The sequence below is a fragment of the Equus przewalskii genome, chromosome 22 (assembly GCF_037783145.1).
Source record: "Equus przewalskii isolate Varuska chromosome 22, EquPr2, whole genome shotgun sequence".
NCBI lineage: Eukaryota > Metazoa > Chordata > Mammalia > Perissodactyla > Equidae > Equus > Equus przewalskii.
The window spans coordinates 33,418,207-33,444,573 of NC_091852.1; the positions used below are offsets into that span (position 1 = coordinate 33,418,207).

General features: G+C 39.0%; 1 protein-coding gene across 17 annotated transcripts in view; it reads right to left on the bottom strand.

The window, feature by feature from the left end:
• The window catches only part of TTC39B (tetratricopeptide repeat domain 39B), a 142,719-nt gene that overhangs the window by 32,401 nt on the left and 83,951 nt on the right, over positions 1-26,367 (bottom strand). For 16 of the 17 annotated variants that reach the window (XM_070589721.1, XM_070589716.1, XM_070589711.1 and 13 more), the window contains 5 exons: positions 19,699-19,809; positions 17,322-17,453; positions 16,265-16,341; positions 9,609-9,676; positions 6,631-6,695 (listed from right to left, as the gene is read on the bottom strand). In XM_070589721.1, the coding sequence (XP_070445822.1) occupies positions 6,631-6,695; positions 9,609-9,676; positions 16,265-16,341; positions 17,322-17,453; positions 19,699-19,809 (453 nt within the window). Of the gene's footprint in view, positions 1-6,630; positions 6,696-9,608; positions 9,677-16,264; positions 16,342-17,321; positions 17,454-19,698; positions 19,810-25,282; positions 25,386-26,367 lie in introns of those variants that run through there. The other variant, XM_008536923.2, reaches the window with a different exon arrangement.

The window sequence follows — 26,367 nt, forward strand, 5'->3', positions numbered from 1 at the left end:
TCTTTCTGATTTCTCGCTTTCATTTTTTTTCTACACATTTTCTATACATTTCTCTCTTTCCCTTTACATCTTCAAAAGGCAAATGCAAATTAAAACAATGACAAAGGTATAAAAATTGATAATAATCAGGAATTGCTTACCAAACTGACAAACGTACTTTTTAAAAGGTAATGAAGAACTAGATATCGTGTATCACGCAGCGTGATGTAATTACAAAGCACGCAACTTCATTTGTGAGGTATATTCTAGTCAAATGCATTTAACTTGAATCTTAGTTAAGACTGTAGATCTAACTTCCAGTTTACAAGAAATATAAGTGGTTGGAGGAACGCAACAGACTGAATTATGCCCCCCCTCAAATTCCTATGTTGAAGCTCTAAGCCCCAATGTGACTATATTCAGAGACAGGGATTTTACGAGGTAATTAGGGTTACATGGGGACATAAGGGTGGAACATAACTGGATAAGATGGGTGAGCTTATCAGAAGAGAAAGAGAGAGAGAGAACTCTCTCCCTGCCACGTGAGGACATAGCGAGAAGGCATCTCCAAGCCAGGAAGAGAACCTTCACCACAACCCAACCCTGCTGGCTCCCTGCTCTTGGACTTCCAACCTCCAGAACTGCAAGAAAACCAATTTCTGTTGTGTAAGCCACCCAGCCTATGGTATCTTGTTATGGCAGCCAAGATGACTAAGACAAAGAACAAGCGAAAGGAAAACTCAAGGAAGCCACCAAACAAATCCTGTGTGATATTCTGCAGGACAACTGGCTTGGGCTTTTCAATAACTGTCATGAATACACAGACTTTTCTAGAATAAAATATACTGAATGGACATCACAACCAGTTGCAGTAGATAGTCTCGGGTTGGATGCTGGCGTAGATGCACCAGAAGTAAAAGAAATCTGGTGGCCAACTGGGAAAATCTGAAGATGAATCATTAAATGAAATGAAGATTTAGTGGCATGAAAAAGTAAAGATCATTAATGAAAAAAGCAGGTTACCAAAGAGAATGTGCAGTGTGATCTCATTTTGGTTAAGACATACATATATCTTTAGATGTGTATAGAAAATATTCTCAAAGAATATATACTAAGGTGTTAACAGCTGCAATCACTGAGTGGTAAGTATATGGGAGGGAGAGGTGTGTGTGTGTGTGTGTGTGTGTGAATATTTGCTCATCTACATTTTCCTATTTTCCAAAATATATATGCCACTTTTGTGAAAATAAAGCATTATTTTAATTATTTTTAAATGGAAAAACCAGTGCTAGCAAAGGTAAGAACAAACAGACACATTCATTTACTTCTGGTAAGATGGTAGGTACAGCTGGAAAACTGTACAGCTGGCAAGCAGAGGCTGGCAAACTATTGGAACATAGTCACACACACTCATTTCCTTATTGTCTATGACTGCTTAGGTACTACGTGAGAGTTGAGTAGTGCAAGAGAGATCTTATAGCCCACAGCTGAAAATACTTACTCTCTAGCCCTTTAAGAAAAAGTCTGCCAACCCAAACTACTCTTCAGAATAATTTTGCAATATATATCAAAAATCGTAAACATGTGCATATCTTTAACACAACAAATCCAATTTTATTCTAAGGAAATAGCATGGATACACATAAAACTTTACCTATAAGGAGAAATATTATATAACTATTTATAATAAAAATTTATAAACAAACTAAATAGGAAACATCAGGAAATCAGTTAAGAAAACAGTCACATGAGTGCATACATTTATACATACACACATGGTACAACCACATAATGGAATAGTATGCAGCCATTAAAAGCCATGATGAATTAAAAACATTGAAGGATCTAAAATTTTCTGACATAAATGAGAAAGGAAATTTCAAAATGACACAAAGCATGTAATTCTATTATATAAAAAGATAATTATATATGCTTACATACATGTATAAAAAACCTCAAATGTCAAAATATCACCAGGATGGTGGGAAGTGGATATCGTGTTCAGAGTTCTTTTCTTTTTTTAATCAAAATGTAAATGTTCTATTTTCTGGTAATAGATGATTGTTACGAAATTTTCAAATAATAGGGAGAAAACATAAGTGCCTCTGCAAAACCATCCCACAGAGTGATGGTCACTGTTAACATCCTGGTACATAGCCTTCTAGGTGTTTTACTAAGAGTGCAATCTTACGGGCTGGCCCGGTGGCATAGCAGCTGGGTTCTTGTACCCCGCTTCAGTGGCCCAGGGTTCGTGGGTTCCAATCCTGGGCATGGACCTACATGCCACTCATCAAGCCATGCTGTGGCAGAGCCCCACATACAACAGACAGAATAATACCAGCACAGATGTTAGCTCAGGGACAATCTTCTTCAAGCAAAAAGAGGAAAATTGACAACAGATGTTAGCTCAGGGCCAATCTTCCTCACCCAAAAAAAAAAGAGTGCAATTGTTAAAAAACCCCAGTAGGTTCATATGGTACATACTGTTCTATAGGTTATATTGATGATTTTCCATGAAAATACATGAAAGCTACCTTATTCTTTAACAAGTGCATATTATTCCATTCTGTGGAATAATTTAACCAAATTCCTATTGTTAAATATTTAAGTTGTTTCCAAATTTTCCCCATTATAAACAATGCTGTTAAGAGTGCTCTTGTACATTTATCAAGCACTTTTCCTACATCAAGTACTGCAACTATTGTTAATCTACCCTAACTGTCCTTAGGATAAATTTCTAGGAAAAAGACTTCTGTGATCAAAAGTGATGCACATTCTTAATTCTGATATATAATGCCAGAACATCCTTCAGAAAAACTCTATTCAGACTCCCATCAACCTATGAGCTTCCCACACTGTCCTGAGTAATTTATATCAGATGAACATTTGTACTTTTTATTATGTATTTTTATTTTTATTTAGTATTTTTATTATTTAGTATATAAAAATAGTTAGTATTTTTATTATTTTTCCATAATGAAAATTTAAATCTTTATTTGATCAAGTCAATCTTTTATGGTTCCTGATTTTATGTCACGCTTAAAAAGGCTTCTGAATTGATGTCATATATCTAACGATATCGTGCACTGAGCACACAATGTCACTTCTATGGTGTCCCTGCCAAAGATACAAAATCTGAATTGAATCATGAAGAAACTCGACATAAGCCCACACTGAGAGATGTCCTCCAAAGTAACTGGCCAGGATTCTTCAAAAATGTCAAGGTCATAAAAGACAAAGAAAGACTGAGGGATTCTTCCAGATTAAAAGAGACCAAGGAGACATGACAACTAAATGCAACATCCAGGATCCTGGATTGAATCTTGAACCAGTAAAAGGACATCGGTGGGAGAATTGGAAAAATTTGAGTAAGATCAATAGTTAATAATATTGAGTCGGTGTTAGTTTCTTGATTTTAAAATTGCACTGTGATTCTATAAGATGTTAACATTTGTGAATCTGAGTGGAGAATATATGAAAATTCTCTGTTAAATTCTGAAATTGTTTCAAAGTAAAAAATGTAACAATAAAAGTTTAAAGGACTTTCTACTTAGGATTATAAAAAACTACTTTCCTATGATTTTGCTAGTACTCTTTTAAAAATATTTTAATATTAAATCTATACAGAATTTACTTTCGTATAGTCTTTTTTTCTGAAATGAAGAGCCAATTTCCCCAAAACTACTTATTAAGTGTCCATCTTTCTTCACTATTTTGAAAGAGCCCTACGTTTAGAAAGGAATTTAGTATATTTTGAATTCCCAGGTAAATGTGTGTGTGTGTGTACACATGTGAGCACATGTGTGGGTACCTGCACACACACACACACACACAACGTCTATTTCAAAACCCTATGTTCCATTTGACTGATATATATGTCTGTGCCCTTACAAGACTATTCTAATTCCTTCAGTTTTTAAAGTTTTGATGACTGGAAAAGCAATCAACTCTTTAACATTCTTTTATATCTTCTAAAAAATATTTCAAGAGGAAAACCAAAAACAATATGTCAGGTTCCCAAAATTCCCCACCCCCTCCAGGATTCTGAATGGAATATAATTCTCTGAAGTCATCTTGGGTAAAATTATCTCTTAAAATACTAAACCTTGGTTCTGCTTCCACTAATGGGGATCTGCTTCCAGTAATGGCAGGGTAGCTTATATTAAATTAACTCTCCCACAGGTAATAATTATGAACTCTGGAAAAAACACAAAATACATATTTAAAATGTATTTGCAGGCACTGGAAAGTGAAAAAAAAAAAGGTAGGCAGAACCTGGAGAAGAGTTGAACTTTGAAAGAAGGGAACAACTCTTGGGTGGACTTTGCACTTAAATCACCAGTCACCTGAAAGTACTCCCCAGTCCACTCAAGTTGATGTGCCTAGAACTTATACAGAAAGCCATAGTCTTATTGGCGTGCAGAGTACAGAGTTCAAGACAGCCAGAGTAGCCATAAGATAATGGGGGAAATTTCAGATAGGGGAGAACCACATAGGAGGGAAACACCAAAATCTGTGTTAAAACTCCGCTCAAATTCTCAGCTGACCCGAGAACTCTGTAGCACCAGGGAGATTCCAAAGAAAAGCAGGAGCAAGACAGGAGAAATAATGGAGACAAGACTTCAGATGCTACCCACTGCTAAAGAGTACAAGTTTAAAGTCTAAGTCTAATCAAGTTAGAAGCTTCCTAGAACAAAAATCAGCACTCTTCTAAGAAAGATAACAGAACCCAGAGTCTCTACAATGAATCAATACGTAGTGTACAATTAAAGAATTATTGACATGAGAAGAAACAAAAAATATGACATGTCAATAGAAAGAGCAGGCAATAGAAACCAACCTCAAGACAGCCTGGATGTTGAGATAATATGCAATCTGAAAAAAATAATCCTTGTTTTCTTAATGAACACCTCAATGACCTGTTGAACAAAATCAGGCTGACTAACATGTAATTTGAATCTCAGAAGGAGAGTAGTGAGAATGGAGTGGAAAAAAATATTTGAAGAAGTAATGGTCACAAATGTCTCAAAGCCACACTTAACCACATCACAGTCAAACAACTGTTTAGAACCAAAGATTCAAAAGAGTCTTCAAAACAGCAGGAGAAATGACACATTACAGAGAGCGGAACAATAATACAAGAAACAGCTGACTTCTGATCAGAAACAGTGGAGGCCATAAGACAATGGATTGGCAGTTTTAAAGGGTTGAAAGAAAAGAAAACAGAAAAAAAGAAAACCTCGTAACTCTGAATACTATACTGAGCAAAAATATCCTTCAAAAACGAAGGCAAAAATAAAGACATTTTCAGATAAATGAAAAAAGAAAATTGTTGAAACAGTGCAGACGCACTATAAGAAATGCTACAAGGAATTTTTCAGTCTGAAAGTATGCAGTAATAAATGAAGAACACTAAAAATGGCAAATATATAGGGTAAACATAAAAAGACTATAACATAAAACTATTTAAAGCAAAAGTTTGATGCTGCATTGTGGGGTTTATAATATAAAACACAACAGGTAGTAAATGAAACTATACTTTAAAAAAGTTCTTGTATTTTATGTACAATGGTACCATATTAACTCTAACTTGACTGTGATAAGTTAATAAGGATACTGTAATCACTAGAGCCACCACTAACAAAAATTAGAGAAGGTTACAGCTAAGAAAACAACAGAAGGATTATGGTGGAATATATAGCTTTTCAATTTCATTAAAGCAAAAGAAGGCAGAAAAAAAGGGTGGAAAACAAATAAGGCAAAGAGAAAAAGCAAAATGGTAATCACAAGTGCAAACATACCAACGGTCATACTGAATAAAAAGCAAGGCTCAACTATGTGCATCTACAAGAAATGCAAATTAAATATAAAAACAAAGATAGCTTTAACATAAAAGAATATATGCCATGCAAACCCTAATTACTAAAAAGCATAAGCAGCTATATTAGTATCAGGCAAAACGGACTTCAAGACAAGGAATATTATAAGGAGTTAACTTGGGACATTTCATAGTGATAAAATGGTTAATTCATTAGGAAGATAAAACAATTAAAATACATAGGAGCCTGATAACAGAAGTTCTAAAAACACAAAGCAAACACTGGCAGAACTAAAGGGGAAAATGGATGACTCTAGAATCAAAGTTGGAGATTTTTAACATTATGAGTAAATGGTAGAACAACTAGATAAAAATCAGTAAGGATACAGAAGAAGATACAAACAACACCCTGGTCACTGTAATTGAGCATTTAAATCACTGCAGAAAAGTCTATTGGGGAGCATTGCTTTAGAGTCTGGATCAAAGACACAGCTGTCATTCTAAATTTATAAACTATTTATAGGAGGAGAAACTAAGATTATCTCATCAGAAATTACGTCAGTAGCTTTCTTTTCAGCTATTTTTTCTCTTAAAATTGTATTTAAACTTAAATTCTTTTGTCCTACGGCATTGAATACACATTCAGTAAGCAAAAACAAAAGCGCATTTTTAGCAACACCAAATTTTAAAAACTAGTCATACTGAATGAGAATTTTGAAGTACAAAGTGGTAACAGTACAAGAATCATTTAAAAACCACAAGAAGGTGGTCAAAAAGGTACAAACTCCCAGTTACAAGATAAAAATACACATATATCTTAATTCTTAACTTACTTATATATTTGGTAACTTGTTCTAATTTTGAGTCCACCTTTGATGAAGTTGATCATATTTTCATCCTGAAAATAATTCAATTGAATAATTAGATCATTTAGCAAAAGATTCCTAAACTGTCCTCACAGCTGTGTATTTGCATGATTAGAACAACACAGTTTCATCTGAGGACATAATTTTTAAATTAAAACATTCTTCTTACTTTACATTTGAAATGCTTTTTTGAACTTTTCATTCCAAGTTAGATGACAACAAAAAGAAAACATTTTAAAAAATCCTTGCCTTACTTTAAGGAAGTAATAAAGGAAGTAATCCTCGCCAATTAGGGGCCATACAGGTTAGTCCAAATCTACCTTAATAAACATCATCATCTGGTGAAAATTTTCTTCTGGGTTCAACGGAATTCAAAACGGCTGACTTTAAGGATATAGTCAAACACCGAACTTTCCCATCCATCATACCCCAGTAAATGGGATTATGGTTCTTCTTTCACAGGGTATTTTAGCGAGCAGAGTCTATGTAACACTGTGAATTTCATTCATAATCATTTCCAGACCAAAAGCAACAGATCAGGATTCTAAACTGGTTGTCACTGATACGAAATCTTGTTTGGGGAGAAAAAAATCACTTCACTTCTCTTTGCCTGATGGTCGTCGACCATAAAATTGAGGCATTTGGCCTAGATGAATGCCACCCTCAGAGTCAGCATTCTAGGATTCCAAGAGAATCTCTCAACAAATTATACTAAATAACTGCTTGAAGGGGGATGGTGCTAAAGGAGACAGTCTCATGTTTCATATTTCCAAGGAGAATGTTTTTCTAGTCTATTGATATTAGAAAGATGCTCTGGTATTTATTTCCTGTGCACTTGAGCATCCTTCTGAAGCAAAAGCAAAACTGATTTTAGTTTGCTAATTTCATTAATTACTTAAATATTTAACATTTAAATTATTATAAGAATCAATAGATACAAAATTCACTATACAACTTAAATGTTTATCTTCTTATTTTAAGGAATCTTATGATTACACAAGTTCCAATACTGGCCAGGAAAGAACTGCTTAAATTAGATTAAAACCTGCCTCAAATAAGAATATTTCATTTCATGATTGACCAGACATTCACCAAGTGCCTATTTTATACCAGGCACCTGAATGCTAAATCAGACAAAAGCAATACAATGTGCTAAGGGATAGAGGCAGGCACACAAGTGGAGACATGCATAGGGTGTCATGAGAGCACAAAGGTGGGGGGTGGCATGGGGAGACCCACAAGAGCCTCCCACAAGTATCAGCACTTAAAGCACAAAAAATGATTAGGAAGTGGCCAGGTGAAGGAAGGCAAAGCAGATGTGAACTTTGCAAGCAAAGAAACACTCAAGTGGAAAGGCAAGGAAGCATTAAAGATCATGGTGTGCTTGGCCATCTGTGCATACACAGCTCAGCAGTGCTGCAGAATCTACTGCAAAGAAGGAAATGACCAAGGAGTGAGAAAGCTACCTCTACCCATGCCACTCAAGCATGCAACATACCCGCATCTGAGGACATCGGTAAGAGGGGAGTAGGGAATTTGCAGGGAGACAGCAGTTTAGTTTGAAAAAGCCTCCCCTATTTCTGATATTCTGATACAGCACCACTGCCATAGTCAATGAGAGCTACTAAATGCTGAAGCAGAGAAATGGCAAGGTGAGATTCTCATCTTAGAGAAGGTGCTCAATTGCACAGCAGAAAATGAACTGGAGGTAAGAGAGATTAGAGATGGGCGGTGACTAGGGTGCTGTGCAGTCTAGGGAAAGGGTGATGAGGACCTCCACTAGAACAATCATGGTCAGAATAAAGAGGGAGAGATGGAGGTACTAAATTTCCAAAGGGTAAAGAAGTATGACCATGAAACTGACTGATATGGGGGCACAAGCAAGAGGGAAGAGGCATGGATATCTCCCAGATGTTTAATCGCAAATCCCCAAATGTAAAATAAGTCTTCCAATCCCAGATATAATGGTCAAATCCCCATTCGGAAAACATATCAGAAAAAAGAGGGGGGTCCTCGTGACTAGCATTATGTTTACCAAGGCAGCAAGACTGTTATTTTCAGCCAGCCTTCATAATATGTAGGGTTTTAGGAAACAGGGTCATAGACCAGATTGATTCCATTCTACTAAACCAGGATCCAACCTAAGAGGTCAACCTCCGGAAAAAGAGAAAAGTAACTTTCAATACACTGCAAAACATTGAGATTGAGGAAGATTTTCCATCTTCAGTTGAGTTTCTGCCCCCTTACAATCTTCATCCCACCCTAACCATCACTGCCACCCGTGGGACCATGAAGTTTTTTAGAAGCATTGAAGATACCATGATAGGCAAGGTACTGGTTGTAACAGTTCCTAGAGGTGAAATTAAAATGCCCCCAAAGGAAAGGATTCATTGTTCTGTTTAGTGACTTTTAAAAACTGCTCTTCCAAAGGAAGAAATAAAAGCAAGAAAGGAAAATGAGAACAGAAAAAGGGGAAAAAGAAAGTCTGAAGCATTTATGAAAAAGTTTGGCTCTCTCTGCATGCATAAGTGAGCTTTGCTGAAGCATCTGGTACAAGAAGGGATGGCCAAGGATTAAGGAAGCCTCTTCTGCCCAGGCCACTCCTGTGTGTAGCCCTCCACCATTAGCAAGTACAAAGAGGGCTAATCTCAGAGTTTTCATACAGAGAAGCCTCCTGAAATTAGGAGCGGCAGTTATAAGACAGTTTCTTCAAAAGGCAGTGGTTCCCAGTGGACTGGAGTTTGAAACAGACTCTAAGCGCATTTGAGTAGGAATAAAGCTGCTCCCAGGGGTCTTTTTTCAGCCAAAGATTATCAGAATACCATCATCTTTCGTTACAACTCTGAGTCAAAAGAGCTGAAGCACTGACAGAGCGTGCCACATTTTTCTATGTAGGAGTGGCAGGCTTCCCCAGCAGCACCAACTCTAAGCCAAACGTTCATTACCTGCACAAACGTGAGTGCGGCTTTCTGTAGGAGACACTCGGCATAACAGATTTCAGCATGCATCTCCTCTATTAAAAACAAATAAAAGTATATTAAGGAAAATCCCATGTCCACAGTCATTGCTCTGAGATGTTCAGAAAAGACTGGTAGATAAATGAGCCCAAGAGAGACACAAAAACCTAGATTGTTTTGGTGCTTCCATAAAAGTGGAATGATGACCTCAGTTCTGGGTCCCACAGCAAGATTTTCCCAGAATGCATGAAATGGTTCAGGAAAGTCATCTTTGGTCTCATTCAAATATAACTGCAAAGAGTCAGGCACTTGGTATCAGAGACCCAAACTCAGCTCACAAGAGACAACCAAAATTTAAAAGCACTTTTAAAAAAACAAAAGGAAATCGCTTATTTTTTAACTTAACAGTAACATGTAAGTTTAATACAGTTATAAAAGATTGAAAAAACTAACTTAAATTTATATTCTACCTTCTTAAATATGAAGGTATGAACATCATGACAATGATTAGGCACATTATTAACTTGAAAAGAAAGCAACAATTCTCTAGAGTTCCATGAAAAGAACTGCTCTGCATGCCCAAGTCATGACTCCTCACACACAGGAGACTTGATGTAAAAAGACAGCGCTACCACAGTTTGGGCTATTTTGATCATTGAGATATCTAGCACAGAACAAGGCACTCACAGAAGGGGTTATGTAAAGCTCTGTATATCCCAGGGACACGTGGCATGCCCCCAAACACATGGCCTATCCTCCTAAACGATCCATTACACTTGCAGAGATTTGGCGGGGGGAGAGCTTTGCATCCTTGCATAAACAAAATCAGCAGATCACTGTTTTATCCATGGAATGCAAATTGGCATTTTATTTAAGTAAATGAGCTTGCAGTATTTAACAGCCTAGATGGAGGAAAGGCTCTGCCGTGTACTAGCTGCAGGGTCGCGAGCAAGCTAACGTCTCTCTCTGCTGGTTTCCTCATTTATAAAGGCTGGTGAATGATGTCTCTACTTCCCAGCCAAAGAATCAAATGAGGAGCTGCATGTAGCGCTCACCATGCAGAGCAAACGCTAGATATATGTCAGCTACTTTAACATGTCCCTGGCCTATGTCATGCTTTTGGTAAAAGCTCAGAAAGCAGAACATTTTTATGTGAAATAAGTAACTGAAAAATTGGGTATTTCTGGGAATGAAAAAGTAACTGAAAAGTAGAGTGTTATTAGGAATGCTGCTGAATCAAACTGGATAAGAACTAGTGCTTTACTTCTTTCCCTTACACACACAGACCCATCACCCGACACACACACACACACCCGACTGGTTCAACTTGGTGCCATGCTCATATTTGAAAGGTTGAACTTACAAAGAAGCACTATGCAGCTAAGATCTCCCAACAGCACCCCTAAGATGGGGCCAAACCCACAACAGGCCAAACCTGAGGAGTTATGGCCTGTGCACATTCTGGCAGCCTCAACAGCCAGGGTCTCCGGCCTTCAAATCACCTCACCTGAAAGCGTGCCTCTGGGTTTTCTCAGTGTGTTCAGTGGGATAAAAACTAGAAACTTTTATTTTTACAAAGTCATCTGAATATCCTCTCCCTAGGTAAATTTGAAACAAAGTGGAAATTGTGAGAAATTATTCACTTTGAAAGCCTGCTCAGTAAGGCACATTGCTGACTTGGGGCATGCGCCAAGGGGTGCACGTAGGGGTGAGGTTGCTGCCAGGAGAGGACCAGCCCGAGCAGAGGCATGGGGCACAGGGAGTACACCGCACTGTGGGCAAGGCCAGTGGTGCGCCTTTGGCGGAAGCACAAGGTGTGTGAAGGAGGGGTGGGAGGAGTCTGGAAAGGTAAGCTGTGGCTAAATTGTGGGCAACCTTGAATGCCAGAGTCAGGGCTTGATTCGGTAGGGAACAGTGAGTCCTTGCTGAGATCTGAGCAGAAGGGTAGACAGATCAGGGTTAAGTTAAAGATGGACAAATCTAAAAGTAGCTAAAGGACATAACAAGAAGGCAGAGATAAAAGGCAAGAAAGTTTGAACTCTGTGTACCATATGCAGCTATTCCTCATATTAAATCCTCTTCACATCTTAAGCGCTGCATACAAATATCTGTTTTTAAAGGCCACTGGAAAGCCATTCAGGGCAATACGCCAGTCACAAGAGAAGAAATGGTGTGTTCCATGTTAAACCCAGGAAAAGTTTAATTAAATACACTCATTCCTGCAGCCAGCCAGCCACTCAAGGATGGAAATGAAAATTACCAAGGGGAAAACAAATCACGTACTAAAGCTACAATGTTGTGACACGCTCCCTTGAACACAAAGTCTGTTTGGGTTGCAGTGACAGCCAAACTCATTAGGAATAAAACGCAACTTAATTTATAAAAGTCCTATTTCTTCACTCTGGTTGATTTACATTGGGCAGTTCCTTAGTTCTCAAAATTAGTCATTTGGCATTTATGACTAGGTACCTACCAGAACATCTAATAATTACAAATTCCTTAGTCTCTTGAAGGAAATATCTTCATGATGCCCTGAAATGTTAGCTAAGCATGCCTTTAGATATAAAAATTTAAATAATATAAACCTGTATTTCAGAAGAGGCTATTGTCACAAGCAAATTTAATTTTATTATTTGTTAATTAAGACTATTTTGTTAGAGCAGTTTTGGGTTCACAGCAAAATTGAGGGGAAGGTACAGAGAGTTCCCATTTATCCTCTGCTCCCACGCATGCATAACCTCTCCCATTATCAACACCCTCCCCCCCGAGTGGTACATTTGTAACAAGTGATAAACCTCCAGTGAGATGTCATAATCGCCCAAAGTCCACACATTACATTAGGGTTCACTCTCAGTGGTATACCTTCTATGGATTTGGACAAATGTATAACGACATGTATCCATCATTATGGTATCATACAGGTTCACTCTCAGTGGTATACCTTCTATGGATTTGGACAAATGTATAACGACATGTATCCATCATTATGGTATCATACAGAGTATTTTCACTGCCCTAAAATTCCTCTGTGATCTGCTTATTCACCCATCCACCCCATCCCCTGGCAACCACTGATCTTTTTATTATCTCCAAAGTTTTGTCCTCTCCAGAATGTCATATACTTGGAATCATACAGTACGTAGCCTTTTCAGATTGGTATCTTTCACTTAGTAATGTGCATTTAAGGTTCCTCCGTGTCTTTTCATGGCTTGATAGCTCATTTCTCTTTAGTGCAGAATAATATCCCATTGTTTGGATGTACCACCGTTGATTTATCAATTCACCTATGGAAAGACATCTTGGTTGCTTACAAGTTTTGGCAATTGTGAATAAAGCTGCTATAAACATTCATGTGCCGGTTTTTGTGTGAACATAAGTTTTTAGCTCCTTTGGGTAAATATTAAGGAGAGAGACTGCTGGATTGTATGACAAGAGTGTGTTTAGTTTTGTAAGAAACAGTCAAACTGTCTTCCAAAGTGGCTGTACCATTTTGTATTCCCACCAGCCGTGAATGAGAGTTCCTGTTGCTCCACATCTTCACCAGAATTTAGTGCTGTCAGTGTTCAGATTTTGGACATTCTAATAGGTGTGTAGTTGTATCTCATTGTTGTTTAAATTGTGAACAAACCTTTGAGACCTCTCTCCCTGGTCTAAGAGGTGAATCTAGCAAGCAAGCTGCTTAGGTTTAAAGTCAGTGCAAAAATGCATGCTGGGGGCTGGCCCTGTGGCTGAGTGGTTAGGTTCAGCATGCTCCCCTTCAGTGGCCCAGATTCAGTTCCTGAGCATGGACCTATTCTACTCATCAGCAGCCATGCTGTGGCAGCGACCCACATACAAAATAGAGGAAGACCGGCATAGATGTCAGCTCAGGGCAAATCTTCCTCAGCAAAAAAAAGAAAAAGAAGAAGAAGAAGAAGAAGCATGCTGTACTGTGAAGCAGCCATGCTGGCCTCATAAGTCTGTGTTCAAATGACTTTGCAACCCCACACTTCATGCCTGAAGATACCAGCTGGACAGCTCCACAACAGGAAAAGATAAAGGGTACCTCGCTCTCATATTTCCCAGCGGTATTTCTTAGAGATTGAGGGAAAACGTACCAACCCTGGTCCTTGCCTCCCTCCCACACATAAATAACACCAACATTGCAAGCCTTTTTTAATGTATAAACAAAATGCTCTTGTTTATGGTTTTTTTTTAAGATTTTACATTCCCTTTTTCTCTCCAAAGCCCCCCAGTACACAGTTGTATATTTTTAGTTGTTGGTCGTTCTAGTTGTGGCATGTGGGATGCTGCCTCCACGTGGCTTGATGAGCGGTGCCATGTCCGCGCCCAGGATTCGAACTGGCAAAACCCTGAGCTGCCGAAGAGAGCGCGCAAACTTAACCACTCGGCCATGGTGCCGGCCCCTATGTTATCTTTAAAGCATATGACTATTAGATGTGTAAGCCTTTTCCTGAATGTCCATTGCTTTGTTCAAAAAAAGTATATAAACTGCGCTCAGATCCTTAGACCTTGGAGCATTGCCTCAGAATACTCCGTCGGCCTGTTTCCCAGGGCTCAAGTTCCTCACGTTGACTATTGAATAAACTCCTTCATTTAACCTCTACCTAGACTCTTCACTTCAGTTGACAAAATTATTTTTTAATACTTAGTAGAAAGTAATTTTCTACCTATTCCAGATTTTCTAAGTCCCATGTCCAAAGACATAATAGAAAGATAAGAACACAGTACAATCTGTTTTCAAGATGTCTAACATGGGAACAATTCAACATTTCCCTCACCCATATATGACACATTTTGTGCCCTTTTCTACGTGCCTACAGGACAAAGTTTGGGGTAACAGTGGACACAACCGTGGCTTAGGGAAAGGCAGATCAGGTGTGAATCCTGCTCTGCTAGGCAGATAATCTTGGGCCATTTGTTTAATTTGTTTAATCTCTCTGAACATCAGTTCCTAATCTATGAAAAGGGGGTTACACAGATTAGACTGGATATTGAGGAAAGCACCAAGGACAGGGTCTGACACATAAGAGAGTGCTTTTTAAAAAATGGGGCATTATCATTATTACTTTTTAAATTATTTTTTAAATTATTCATACTTACACCAAAAATACCATGTAATTCTTCTCAAAACTAAGTTCAAAAAAATCTCAAATGTCAGTTTTCATAGTGCAAAGAAAAAGGGAAGCAGTGGGCCACTAGAGAGAAGTCATACAGAGGAAAACAGAAAGGAGAATGTAAGTGGAGGAGTCAAATTTCTTTGAGGCTCACTTAGTTTCCCATTAACCTACTTTAGTGGACTTTAGGCCTACTCAGGCCAATTTCCACAAATGGCCCAAAGATGGAAAATATGAAGACATTTTCTATCTGAAATCAAGAGGATAAATAAATTCTGACGGGTTCCTGGAGGTCAGTCTCTGGAGAAGAAGTAATGGGATTCAGCTGCTTGGAGTGACCAATGAAACACCATTCTGTTCTACAATGGTTGTGGGGCCAATATCATACCCTTTTAGAACAAGTCCCATAATCCTCTCCTGTAATTAACACTCTAATCTCATATCATGCAAATATTCCCAAGTTCTCCAATGTCCATAACAAGTTGATAATAATACTCTTCTAACAAAATAAATAAAACTTGATAATGAAACACTTTCAAAAACGTGTCTGACATACACTTGACCGCTGGGAAAGACCTTAACAACAGTATCCAGAATTGTTCATGTCAGCCACAGCTACTTCTAGTATTTAGCATTTTCTCTTCCAGAGAACCAGTCTGTCCGTGACAGCATAGGCACAAATTCTCCTTGGATGGCAGAAGCTTTTTTCTGCAAGGGTCACATGTGAAGACATTATTTTCTTTTCTACAGGAGTATCTAGCTGCTCCTTTCTTATAAACCATTGTGACTAGAGTATACCATTAACAAAACAGAACTGATCATGGAACTTCTGCTCTAATGTCAGTGGGAACATTAAGCAATTGACAACAAAAGGAGTCATTTCCTCCCATCCATCTGATCAAGGTGCTGTAGCCATTCTTGGATTCTTAAATATTCTTAAAGGTCCACAAACCAAACATCTTCCAGATTGTGAAACACTATTATTTTTCTTAAGGTATCAAAATTACTTTTACCTTGGAAAGAAAGGCAATAGCTTGTAGAAAAATAGAGACTATCAAACATAGATGGTAGGAATATAAACTCACATAACTCTTTGAGAAAAAAGTGGCAGTATCTATAAATATTTTCAATTTTCAGTTCCATCCTATGGAATACTACATAGCTATTAAACAGAATGAAGTACAATTTATACGTATTGACATGAGAAAATGTCAATGTCAAAAAGTCACGGTGTATAATAATATATATCATGTGATTCTATGCTTGCAAAAAAATGAACAATACACTAAAAACTACAAAAACCTGACATGTACCTTATGTATACATTTGTTTATGTGCACAGAAAAGTCTGCAAGAATTCAAAACCAACTATAAACAATGGTTAATTCTGAAGGATGAGTATGATGGGAAAGAGAAAAAGACATTCATTTACCCTATATTATACACTTAAGTGTTGAATGTTATGAGCACGATCACATTTTAATTTTTTAAAAGAAGGAAAAAGTTAATCTTTTAAATGACTCTTACCTTCAGTCAGCTGTTCCAGTGATCCTCTAGAAAGAAGACTTGAGAAAGATTCTATAACAGTGTTTTTTTTCCTATATCTGCACAGAATAAGAGAATAAGTAGAAAGGGCAACAGGACATAGAAAGAAAATAACTAACAATAAATCAGGCTGAGCTCATTTTCATTGACGTTCATTTCAGTCACAATCACAAGAGCCGCCAAGGAGGAACTCTAAACTCTAAAGTCCGTAGGGCAGAGCCCATCCTTTCAACACATCACCCCCAGCACTGGGCTGGCATCCTGTGGGCACTCCATCCATGCTTATTGAACATGAGTGGACAACCCCACACAAAACAGTGATTACTAGCCCTGCCAAGCACCTTGCCTGATCCCTGTGGCTAAAATCAATATTCTGTGCTGAGAGCACAGGCAAAGAAAAGAGTTTAGAGTGCAATATTTGGAAAATCTCTTCACTGGCAGGGCTTGCAACAAAATTGCATCAGGATGTCATTTTAGCCATGTTAAAATTCGCCAGTGCTAATTAATAGCTTTTGCCAGGGTTTTCCTGTACACAGAGGAAAGATTAAAATAAAACTAAAAACCCATCCCATTTTCACCACCAAAAGTACACAAATACGTCTTTTTTAGAGCAATAAAACACTCCCTTCTGAATCCGCAGCATCTCCCACATAAAAGAAGACTGCGCTTTGCTTGGCCTGGACTGGCCCGCAGTTCCTAAAGCCGTTCACCACAGGAAGCCCTGGAGAGATGCTTGCTGCTCACCCTACTGAAATCACCCTCTGCCCTTCTCTGTACTCAAATTACCAAAAGAAAAGTGGAAGGGATCGAGGCCAAGTGTTCGGCCAAATGAGAATCACACTATAATTCCTAAGAGGAATTTTTTATCTCTATCACATGAAGCTGCACGATGCCAGGACGCTGTGGATCTCAAGTCCCTTCCTAGAACTGTGGCCAACTTAGCAAACAGCGCTCTCAGGCAGGCGAACCACATTCATTCTGTCACACAGACGTAAAGGGTTGTAGTCGTATCTCAAGTATTTAATTACTCAGTTCATACCTTTGGCAGGTCTGTAAGGCGTCCTTCATAGCAGAAATGCCATTCTGGATGTCCTGTTGCTCAAAGGTCATGACAGCCTGCAACACCACAATGGTACTGTAGCCCAAGGCATGGTACATACTCTCCTTAGCCCTGGGGACAACACAGGGAATTAGGACGTTTCAGTTCAACTGAAAAGCACTCAGGTCTTGTCTGACACAAATCACAGGAAATCCTAGTAAATGCATGTCGTGACTTCCACAATAATAACCTTTACTCCTTCACCATAATCACTGAAATAATTTGGGCAGTGAAAGACAGGACCTAAAAAACTCAAGTATCAAGGACTTTCCAACGTAAGCCCACACGGGCAAGCACAAAATATTCCCAGTTACAGAGAAGGCGACAACATGCTTTTCCCTGTTTCAGCACAAGGGGGCAGCCTGCGGAATCATTTCCTAAAAAATATTGCAAAGCAAACCAGGTTTTCCCATTTGAACAAGGGGCAGTGTACCGTCTTGAGCTCTGAAATAAGTGTTCAGAAAAAGCCCACTGAAAATGTATTTTGTGATAGAGAGATTCTGATACATTTTTCGAAAGAAAGACTCATTTAAATCATCCCTCTCCTCTCCCAGCCAGAGGCCAAGAGGAAGCAAGACTTTTGCAATAAATTAGGTCTGCCCCAAAGAGCCCTGACAAAAGCACATTTTAGTATTTAATCTAATCCCATTATCTGAGATTCCTGATTAAAGTTCTTGATAATTCAAATTATCAAGTTATCAGTGAGAACGGCTTCGATTTTTAAGGACATTAATTGCTCCTAAGGTACCACACAGCCCAGATTCTTAGGCTGTGAAAACCTCACCATCTCTTTTCTCAAAACTTCTCAAGTTACGTTAATCAGTTATTTATAAGATTTAAAATATTATTGCACGGTTTTGTTTTTAATTCAAATATAATGCACAACAGCCTGCTGCTATGCAAAACAAATGCAAGCCCCATTATTCTTTCCCCCCACGGAAATAGCCTAAACCTCCTTTGGTAATTTGTAGTTTGTCCTCAAGAGTGAGAACACCAGCTGCTCAAAAAAACCACAAACAATAAGAGTGGCCCAAAGTTAATCATTAATTGCGGTTTTAAACCTCACATTTTTTAAAATGAAAGCTCCTCCAAAAGGAAGAAGAGTACTCAAGTGTGAAAAATGATGTTTAACAGTGAAACACGCATAAAGATTAGAGAATATAAAATGAATAAATACAATACTAAATCATTTATTTTCCTTCCATATTATGTCCAGCTGGGTGTCAGTGGCAAAGAAAAGAAGGAGATTTGTTTGAATAAAAAAACCAGGAAACAGACAGGCAGGTTGAAAGAAGAGAGACAAAGAGAGAAAGGCAGGTAGACAAGAGAGGAAGGCAAGAGACAGAAGATGGAGAGAGTGGGAAGTCTGAGTGACTGTGAAGGACAGAGGAGAAAAGGGCAGGAGACAAGCAAGGTAGACATTGTGAGAACTACTGAAACCACACTGGACAATTTCCCTAGGCTACAGGCTTCACTATTTTATCATCTGTTCCCAACTCTGAAATGCTAACTGGTCACAGCTCTTCTAAATCTTAATAGAATTACCACAGCAGCTCCTCTGTAATTTAATTCCTGATTCAAAGTCAATGAGCTGGGTCACGTCATCCTACTGACCACTTAAAGGAACAGGATTCCCAATTTTATGCCCAAGGAACCTTCTAGAAAATTATTTATGACGTCTAAAGTTCATCCAAGTGAGTGACTGTTTGAAGGCACAATGCAAGATTACTCCTGTCAAGCAATAGTCACACTGCAGAGACGAGGACTGTGGTAAAAGCGCGGCCCAGCGAGAAGGCTGAGCACAGGTTTTGCTGCCACACTTTAAAATTTAACAGGTACTATTAATTGAATTTAAATTGCTTAACTGGTTTATCCCATAAATAGGGAGTCTCAATACTATTTTTATTATCTTAAATTTCTTTTTCACTTTCCAAGATTAGCATATTCTAGTTCTTCTCATCCCCATTTCAAAGGAAAACATTCTTAATGATACTTAAGCTTAAGAGGAATATCCGTAAATATATTTCACTGAAGAAAGGAAAATAAAGCTCTACAAAACTACATAAGGTGGCACCATTTGAACAAGTATAGAAATTAAAATATGAAGAATCAGAAATTTTCTGATTAAAGTTGAAAAGAGGGATTTCTTAACTGGATATTAAAACTACCCAACAGTAAGGGGGTCTCAAGCAAATTAGTTTATAAATATTCAGGTGGAAATGCACATAAATTAACTGACAAGCATGACGTCAAAGTCAGAATCATTAAACACATCTGAAAAAAGGATACTTTATCTAAAAGAAATAAAGTTAATTACCATGGTCGAAGCAATTCTAAGGCATCTGCAAATTTGTTACTTAGAAATAAGTCCAATGCCACTGCACATTCTTCTAGGCCACTCTTGAGATCCACCTTGGCTGATGGTGACCTAAAGATCAAGAAAAAATACACAGTGGTTCTATAGCTTTACTATTAGCAAGCTGTCACAGGGAGAGCATGTGTGTATATGTTTGTGTGTCTGTTCTAACTTTGGAGACAGAAAGACAGGCTGGAATTCTAACTCTGCCACTTACTAGCTGTGTCTTCAAGTTCCAGGAGCCTGACTCTCTTATCAGAAATATGGGACCACCACCACCTACTTCGTGGGGCTAGTGTGAGGATGGAATCAATCGACAAACAATGCTCACAGCAGGCACTAAATAAATGATAGTTCTCCACATCACTCCAAAGACCACAGGTGTGGCAACCACCTACATTCATGGGGGAAGCGGAGGTTATTTTGTTTTGTTTGGTTATGTAGGGGAAAAAATGTGCTTCAATGGAAAACTGCATCGTCTGGAATCTAGAGGAGACCCCTTCCGGTGACGTGCTTTTGATTCCACGGGAGCTATCTTACAACTCTGTAAATTCTAAGTAACTGATAGCAATGCAGAATCACTGTCATCTATGCACATGTAAATTCTGTCCTGGCCAGTAGAGGTTCCCTCCACTGTGGAAGAAGCTAGTTTTGCCTGAATTTGCATGTTCATTTAAACATTCCTTTACTCCCCATAAATTTGTGCTGTTTTGATTTCTCCTTTGAATCTGTTATAACATCTACCTAGTTCCCCTCATTGACTAATGAGTTAAGTAAAATCTTTAACATGTGTTCATCTTTATATCCATATGAGTCATGATTTTACCCTTTTTTGAAAATTATCTGTTAACTATGATAGAATTTTTGCTCTTTAAAACTAGAGCCATCTTTTGGGGCTGGCCCAGTGGTGTAGTGGTTAAGTTCATGTGCTCCACTTTGGTGGCCCACGGTTCGCAGGTTCGGATCCCACTTACAGACCTACACACTGCTCATCAAGCCATGCTGTGGAGGCGTACATATGAAACAGAGGAAGATCGGCACAGATGTTAGCTCAGGGACAATCTTCCTCAAGCAAAAAGAGGAAGTTTGGCACAGATGATAGCTCAAGGCCAATCTTCCTCAAAAAACAAAACAAAACAAAACAAAACAAACCTAGAGCCATCTCTAAAATGTTCTGTATAACAACTTTCAAAGGGAAAATATTTCAGTAAGTAAATGAGCAGTACAACGATTTATTTAAAGTACTTAAACTTGAATTTCCATGCCACCAACCTCTCTAAATTCATTCTTTCAAGCATGAAAACAAAATCTCACTTCAGTTACTTGTCCACCAGAAATGGGTTCTGAAGGTCCCACAGGAAACCACTCTGCCCCCAGGTCTTCTCATGGCTGGTCCCTTCCTGTTATTCAGATCTCAGCTTAAAAAGCACCAACTCAGAGCTGCCTCGCTGACCCCCCTCCATCCCGTCTCCCTATTGGGTTTGCTCCATACCACTTATTAAGTATCCCGTGCACGTATTTGTGCTCATGTTTATCTTTGTCTTTCCTCTCTAGGATATAAATGCAAAGAGGTTGTTTTTGTCACTGCCATGCCACCAGTGTCTTCGGTGGGTGGTATCTATAACATAGTACATACTCAATAAGCATTGCTAAGTGGGTGCGTGGGTGGGTGGGTAGGTAGAGCTGCTCGGGGTAGAAACTGAGAATTCCTCATGCCTAGAGTTTACACCTCCTCTCAGGTGGTGCAGAAATAAGACAAGCTCTTGGTGGAGGGGTAGCTGGAGAGCTGAGAATTTGTGATGGTAATTTTAGGTGTCAACTTGACGGGGCTAAGGGATGTCCAGAGAGCTGGTACAACATTATTTCTGGGTGCATCTATGAGGGTGTTTCCGGAAGAGATTAGCTTTTGAATTAGTGAACTGAGTAAGGCAGATGACCCTCCCCAATGTGAATGGGCACCATCCAATCCACTGAGGGCCAGAATAGAACAGAATAGAACAGAATAGAGGAAGGGTGAATTTGCATGCTCTGTGTTTGAGCTGGGACATCCATCATCTGCTCTCTCGTGCTCCTGGTTCTTGGGCCTTCAGACTTGGACTAAACGGCACCACTGGCTTTCCTGATTCTTCAGCTTGTAGATAGCAGATTGCGGGACTTCTCGGCCTCCATAATCACATGAGCCAATTCCCATGATAAATCTCCTTATATATACTCATATATTCATATACATATATCTTATTGGTTCTATTTTTCTGGAGAACCCTGACTAATACAGAATTACTTTGCCCTTATGTTTCCAGAGAATAAAGAGATCAAATAAGAATGCAAGGAGTTCACAAACCTCTCGCAGGAAAACTTTTCACAAGAAAGTTCCTTGGTACCTCCCATATCAGTCCCTCACCAAATGTCAGTGTTACTTCCTCAACGTCTCTTGGATTTATCCTGTTTCCTCTCCTCTACCCAGTCCAAGTTAGTCATCATTTGTTGCCTGTGTCGGCAGACCCATTTCTCCCTCCATTTCCTACCCCCGCCCAAGCAAATCTCTATGTAGAATTCATTCATGGGATGAATACTTATGGAGCGCTAAGTACATGCCACGCAGCCTTCTAGGTGCTGGGAATACAGCAATGAACAAGACACACAGGATCCCGGCTCTAAACGGTCTTTCCTTCTCCTGGGGGAGGGGGGATGACTTACACAAGGAGATCAGTAGCTGACTAAGATCATCTCAGATGGGGATAAGTACTCTGGCAGAGAAGCTGGTTTGGAAGGGTGGAGGAGAGGCCCAACATTAATAAGGATGGTCATGGAAAGCTCTCCAAAAGGGTGACATTCAAGAGCTGGAAAATGGAGGCAGCCATGGGAATATCTAGGTTGGGGTAGAGGGAGAGATTCTAAGCTGAGAATGTGGTGAGCAAGGCAGAGCAGGAGAAAATGAGGACAGAAAGCAGACAGAACAGTCACAGAGAGGATGGATTTTTATTCTGAGAACAAAAGGAAATACTTTGGCTCAGAAATCCCCACTCTCTTACTAATCACCCCTTCCTTCAACTATTAGATTTTCCAGTTGTACCTCCCACCTGTTCTCTTAAATCTTCCCTCCCACCAGTTCTCTCAGGTTACAGCTCATCCTTTATTACCAGGAAATGGGCTGTGAACAGATACTGGTCCCCTTGCCAAACAACCACCCACCTGTGCATTTCAGCTGGCCACACTGTCACCTGGGAGCATACACTTAAATGCCCCAGCTTACAGGGATAAACAATGCGAGAGCTCAGCACCTCCAAACACACTTAACTCAACCCTTCTAAGTGGTTTACTAAGACATTCACATGAAATTAAGACCACCCTCCACAATACCGGTGCTACCACGTGTTCTGCAAGGAACGACCAAGAGAACAAGTTCAGTCCCGACCAGGACGTCTCATACATCTCTTGGAGTCAGCTGTTCTCTCCATCTCCACTGCCATTACTTTAATTGAGACTCTCATCACCTCAAATCTGAATTCTGAAACTGTCTCTAAGAATGCCTTCGCACTACCGCTTTGATTCAGCAAAGGTTCTCAAACTTCAGCACACACTACACTCACCTGGAGGGCTTGTTAAAACATACTGCTGGGCCTCACCCTGTGTTTCTGACTCAGTAGGCCTGGGGTGGGCCCCACAAGTTCCCAGGTAATATTCATTCTTTTTCATGCATCCTGCATACCACTATCAGAGTACTCTTCCTACAACAGATGTTCATCACCCTGCCTCCTCGGATTAAGAACCTAAAATGGCTGCCCACACCATGAAGTTAAAACTCCTCTGCCCAGCCCCACCACACTTGTCCAACCAGACTGGAAGGATGAGCATGGCTATTTAATAACAGCCAAGTATCTTGCATGAGGCTCATCAACATGTGTGCTGAGATACAAAGGCAGTGGGCACTACAAGCGTGTTTTGTGAACCTCCAAGCCCCACGCAAATTAACAACCGTGTGTAATTCTCCAAGAGCCATGGTGCTCAGCCCATCCCAGAGGGACTACACACTCATATTCTTGATCTGTTGGAGCCCCCACCCAGGTGCCTTTCTTAATATACACCTTCCGTAAAGTGAAGACTCTTTCTTCTTGCTTCTAATTTAAAAGATACGTTCATTGAAAGGGAGAACAAAGTTTTTAGTCTTATATTCTAAAAAGGAAAAACAGACAAAACCAATATATAACTTATAAAGAATTCAGGATTATACTAGTATTATCGCTTACATGCCAATTCCATTTCTTCCTTTATTAACCGCTTAATAAGCCTGGTTGCAAGCAAGCTTCACTTAATGTCGTGGATGAGGATGTGGGTTCTGGGACCAGACTCCTTTTATTCATTTCCTGCCTCCACCTTTAGCTATATCTGAGCATGGCAAGTCACTTTTCTTCCCTGGCACTTGGTTTCCTCATCTGTAAACCAGACCCACTAGTAAAAGTACCCACTTCATAGGCTGTGCTGTTAATGCACATAATGTACTTAATGTATTGCCACACAGAAGTCCTCAAGTAATGTCAGCTATTATTATCATTATTTTGTAAGTAACTGAATAGCCTTCAATAATTCAGAGCTGTCAAGTACATAACTAATTAAAGGGATTTATTTTAATAATAACTTGTTTAGCTAATCAATTATATAATACAAGTTATACCAATGATCAGAGTGGGGAAAGAATAACATATCAACATGAAAGACGGGAGGAATAAAAATAAGTTCAGAACATTTGAATCATTATTTTCTATAAGGAGTTTTTCTTATTAAAACCTTACTAACTATAAGAGCAAAGAGAAGAGAAAACTGAGCCATTTGGAACATTAAGGTTATATTCTTCATAAGACAGTCAACATGTCAGAATTTTATTTTTTATGGAGATTTGAGGATGTGTGTGTGGTAAAAGGAGAGAAGGGCTATTACGGATCAAGGAAACGGAAGGCAGACAGAAATTCTGGATTCTTTGCTAAGTGCATCCAGAGAAAGTTTCAACTTTATCCAGGGGCCCAGGATCCCCTTTGCCTCAACAGCCGCAATCAAAGATTTCCCATATGTACCGATTCCACTGAACTGTGGTCCTAGCTTAAGCACATCTCAGACTCCTAATGCCATTTTCAATTATTTACCTGGAGATTTTCTTTCTACCCTCTGAGAACTCAATTATACTGACTTACGCTGGGTAAAGAGATAACGGGTGACTTTTTTCTCCCCTTTCCAAATTATCTGAATTCTGTCCATTTTACTTTTATGGTGAAAAACATTTATAAAAATCTTAAAACATAAAAGTAATACTTGAAAGAAAAACAAAAAAGTCTTATCTCCACCACTTTCCAGCTCTATAAGCTTGAACAACCCACTTTATCTCTTAAAGTTTGTTTCCTTATCTGTAAGTTGGGGATAGTCAAGGCTGCTGTTACTATTTTATAAGGTAGTTATAAAAATCAGGTACACTCATGGAAATAAAAGTATAAGCATTTATATATATTGAGGCACTAATATAATTCTCCAGGAGTATCAAACTGCCCAGCCTCACCTGATAAGAACCACATATGCACTTATACTTTCTGATCTGGTAGTTTCTCTGTACTTTGCTCATAATCTCATGACGTACTATTACCATATCTGATTCACGAGACCTGTTGATTACAAGGCACAGAGGGGATTTTTATGATGTGTTAAAATCAACAAAAGTCTACAAAATCAATATATGATGATGCTTTACTTCTGAATTCCTCTAAATTAGTCTTTACATTTTCACTGGATTCCCGTACTTCATAAAATCAATTATTTAAAATAATTGCACATCCAGTTGAATAGCTGTTAACATTTTAGAATTGCCCAAAAACGTCTCTACTACGAATTTATTTTAAATCCACCTCTATGTAATAAAGGCTCAATAGTAACCAGTTTTCAACTAAGGATAGTGAGCATTGTAAATGGTGATGTAAGCTGAAAATATTACAGCAGCTACCTAGGAAACTAATAGATGACTTGGAAGGTAACAACTGTGAGGGAGGGACATTTCCTCCCCCTCCTCAGACTTCCTTGAGGGGGACTTGGCTGAACTAACACTCCTGGACTCTTTCTTCTCTTTTCACTCCTCCTCTGGGAGAAGAGTTATCTGACTGGGGAGTTGGGAAAAAAAAAAAAAAAAGTGGGCATGCGTGACCCAGCCCCTTTCTTGTAGAGAAATAGTCTATGCTCTCTGCAATGCCACCACCATCATCATCCTCACAAGGGAAGCTTACAATTTAGGGCCTAAATTTCATTCAGGGTATGTCAAAATCCCATTTCTCCACTTGCATCTAAGCTGCATCCTCCAATACAGTCTTAGGAATAATAAAGCTGAGAGTTTGATCTGTATAGATCTGACCCCTTCACCAATAACTCAATTGGCTCTAGACTTAGGGCAAAAAGAGACACTTCTTTCAAGAAAAGAACTAAACACTTAAGATTTGTAGGCACAGAATAGTAGTGGGACAACAGCTTACTATTCAGAGAACTTACCTTTACTACTGTGTGTGGGAGTATCCAAGGTTCTTTTCCAAGTAAATCCAAGATCCTATCTGTACTGAGGACTCCAGATCTCCCTGCCCTCGAGAGCTCAAGGCCAATGTT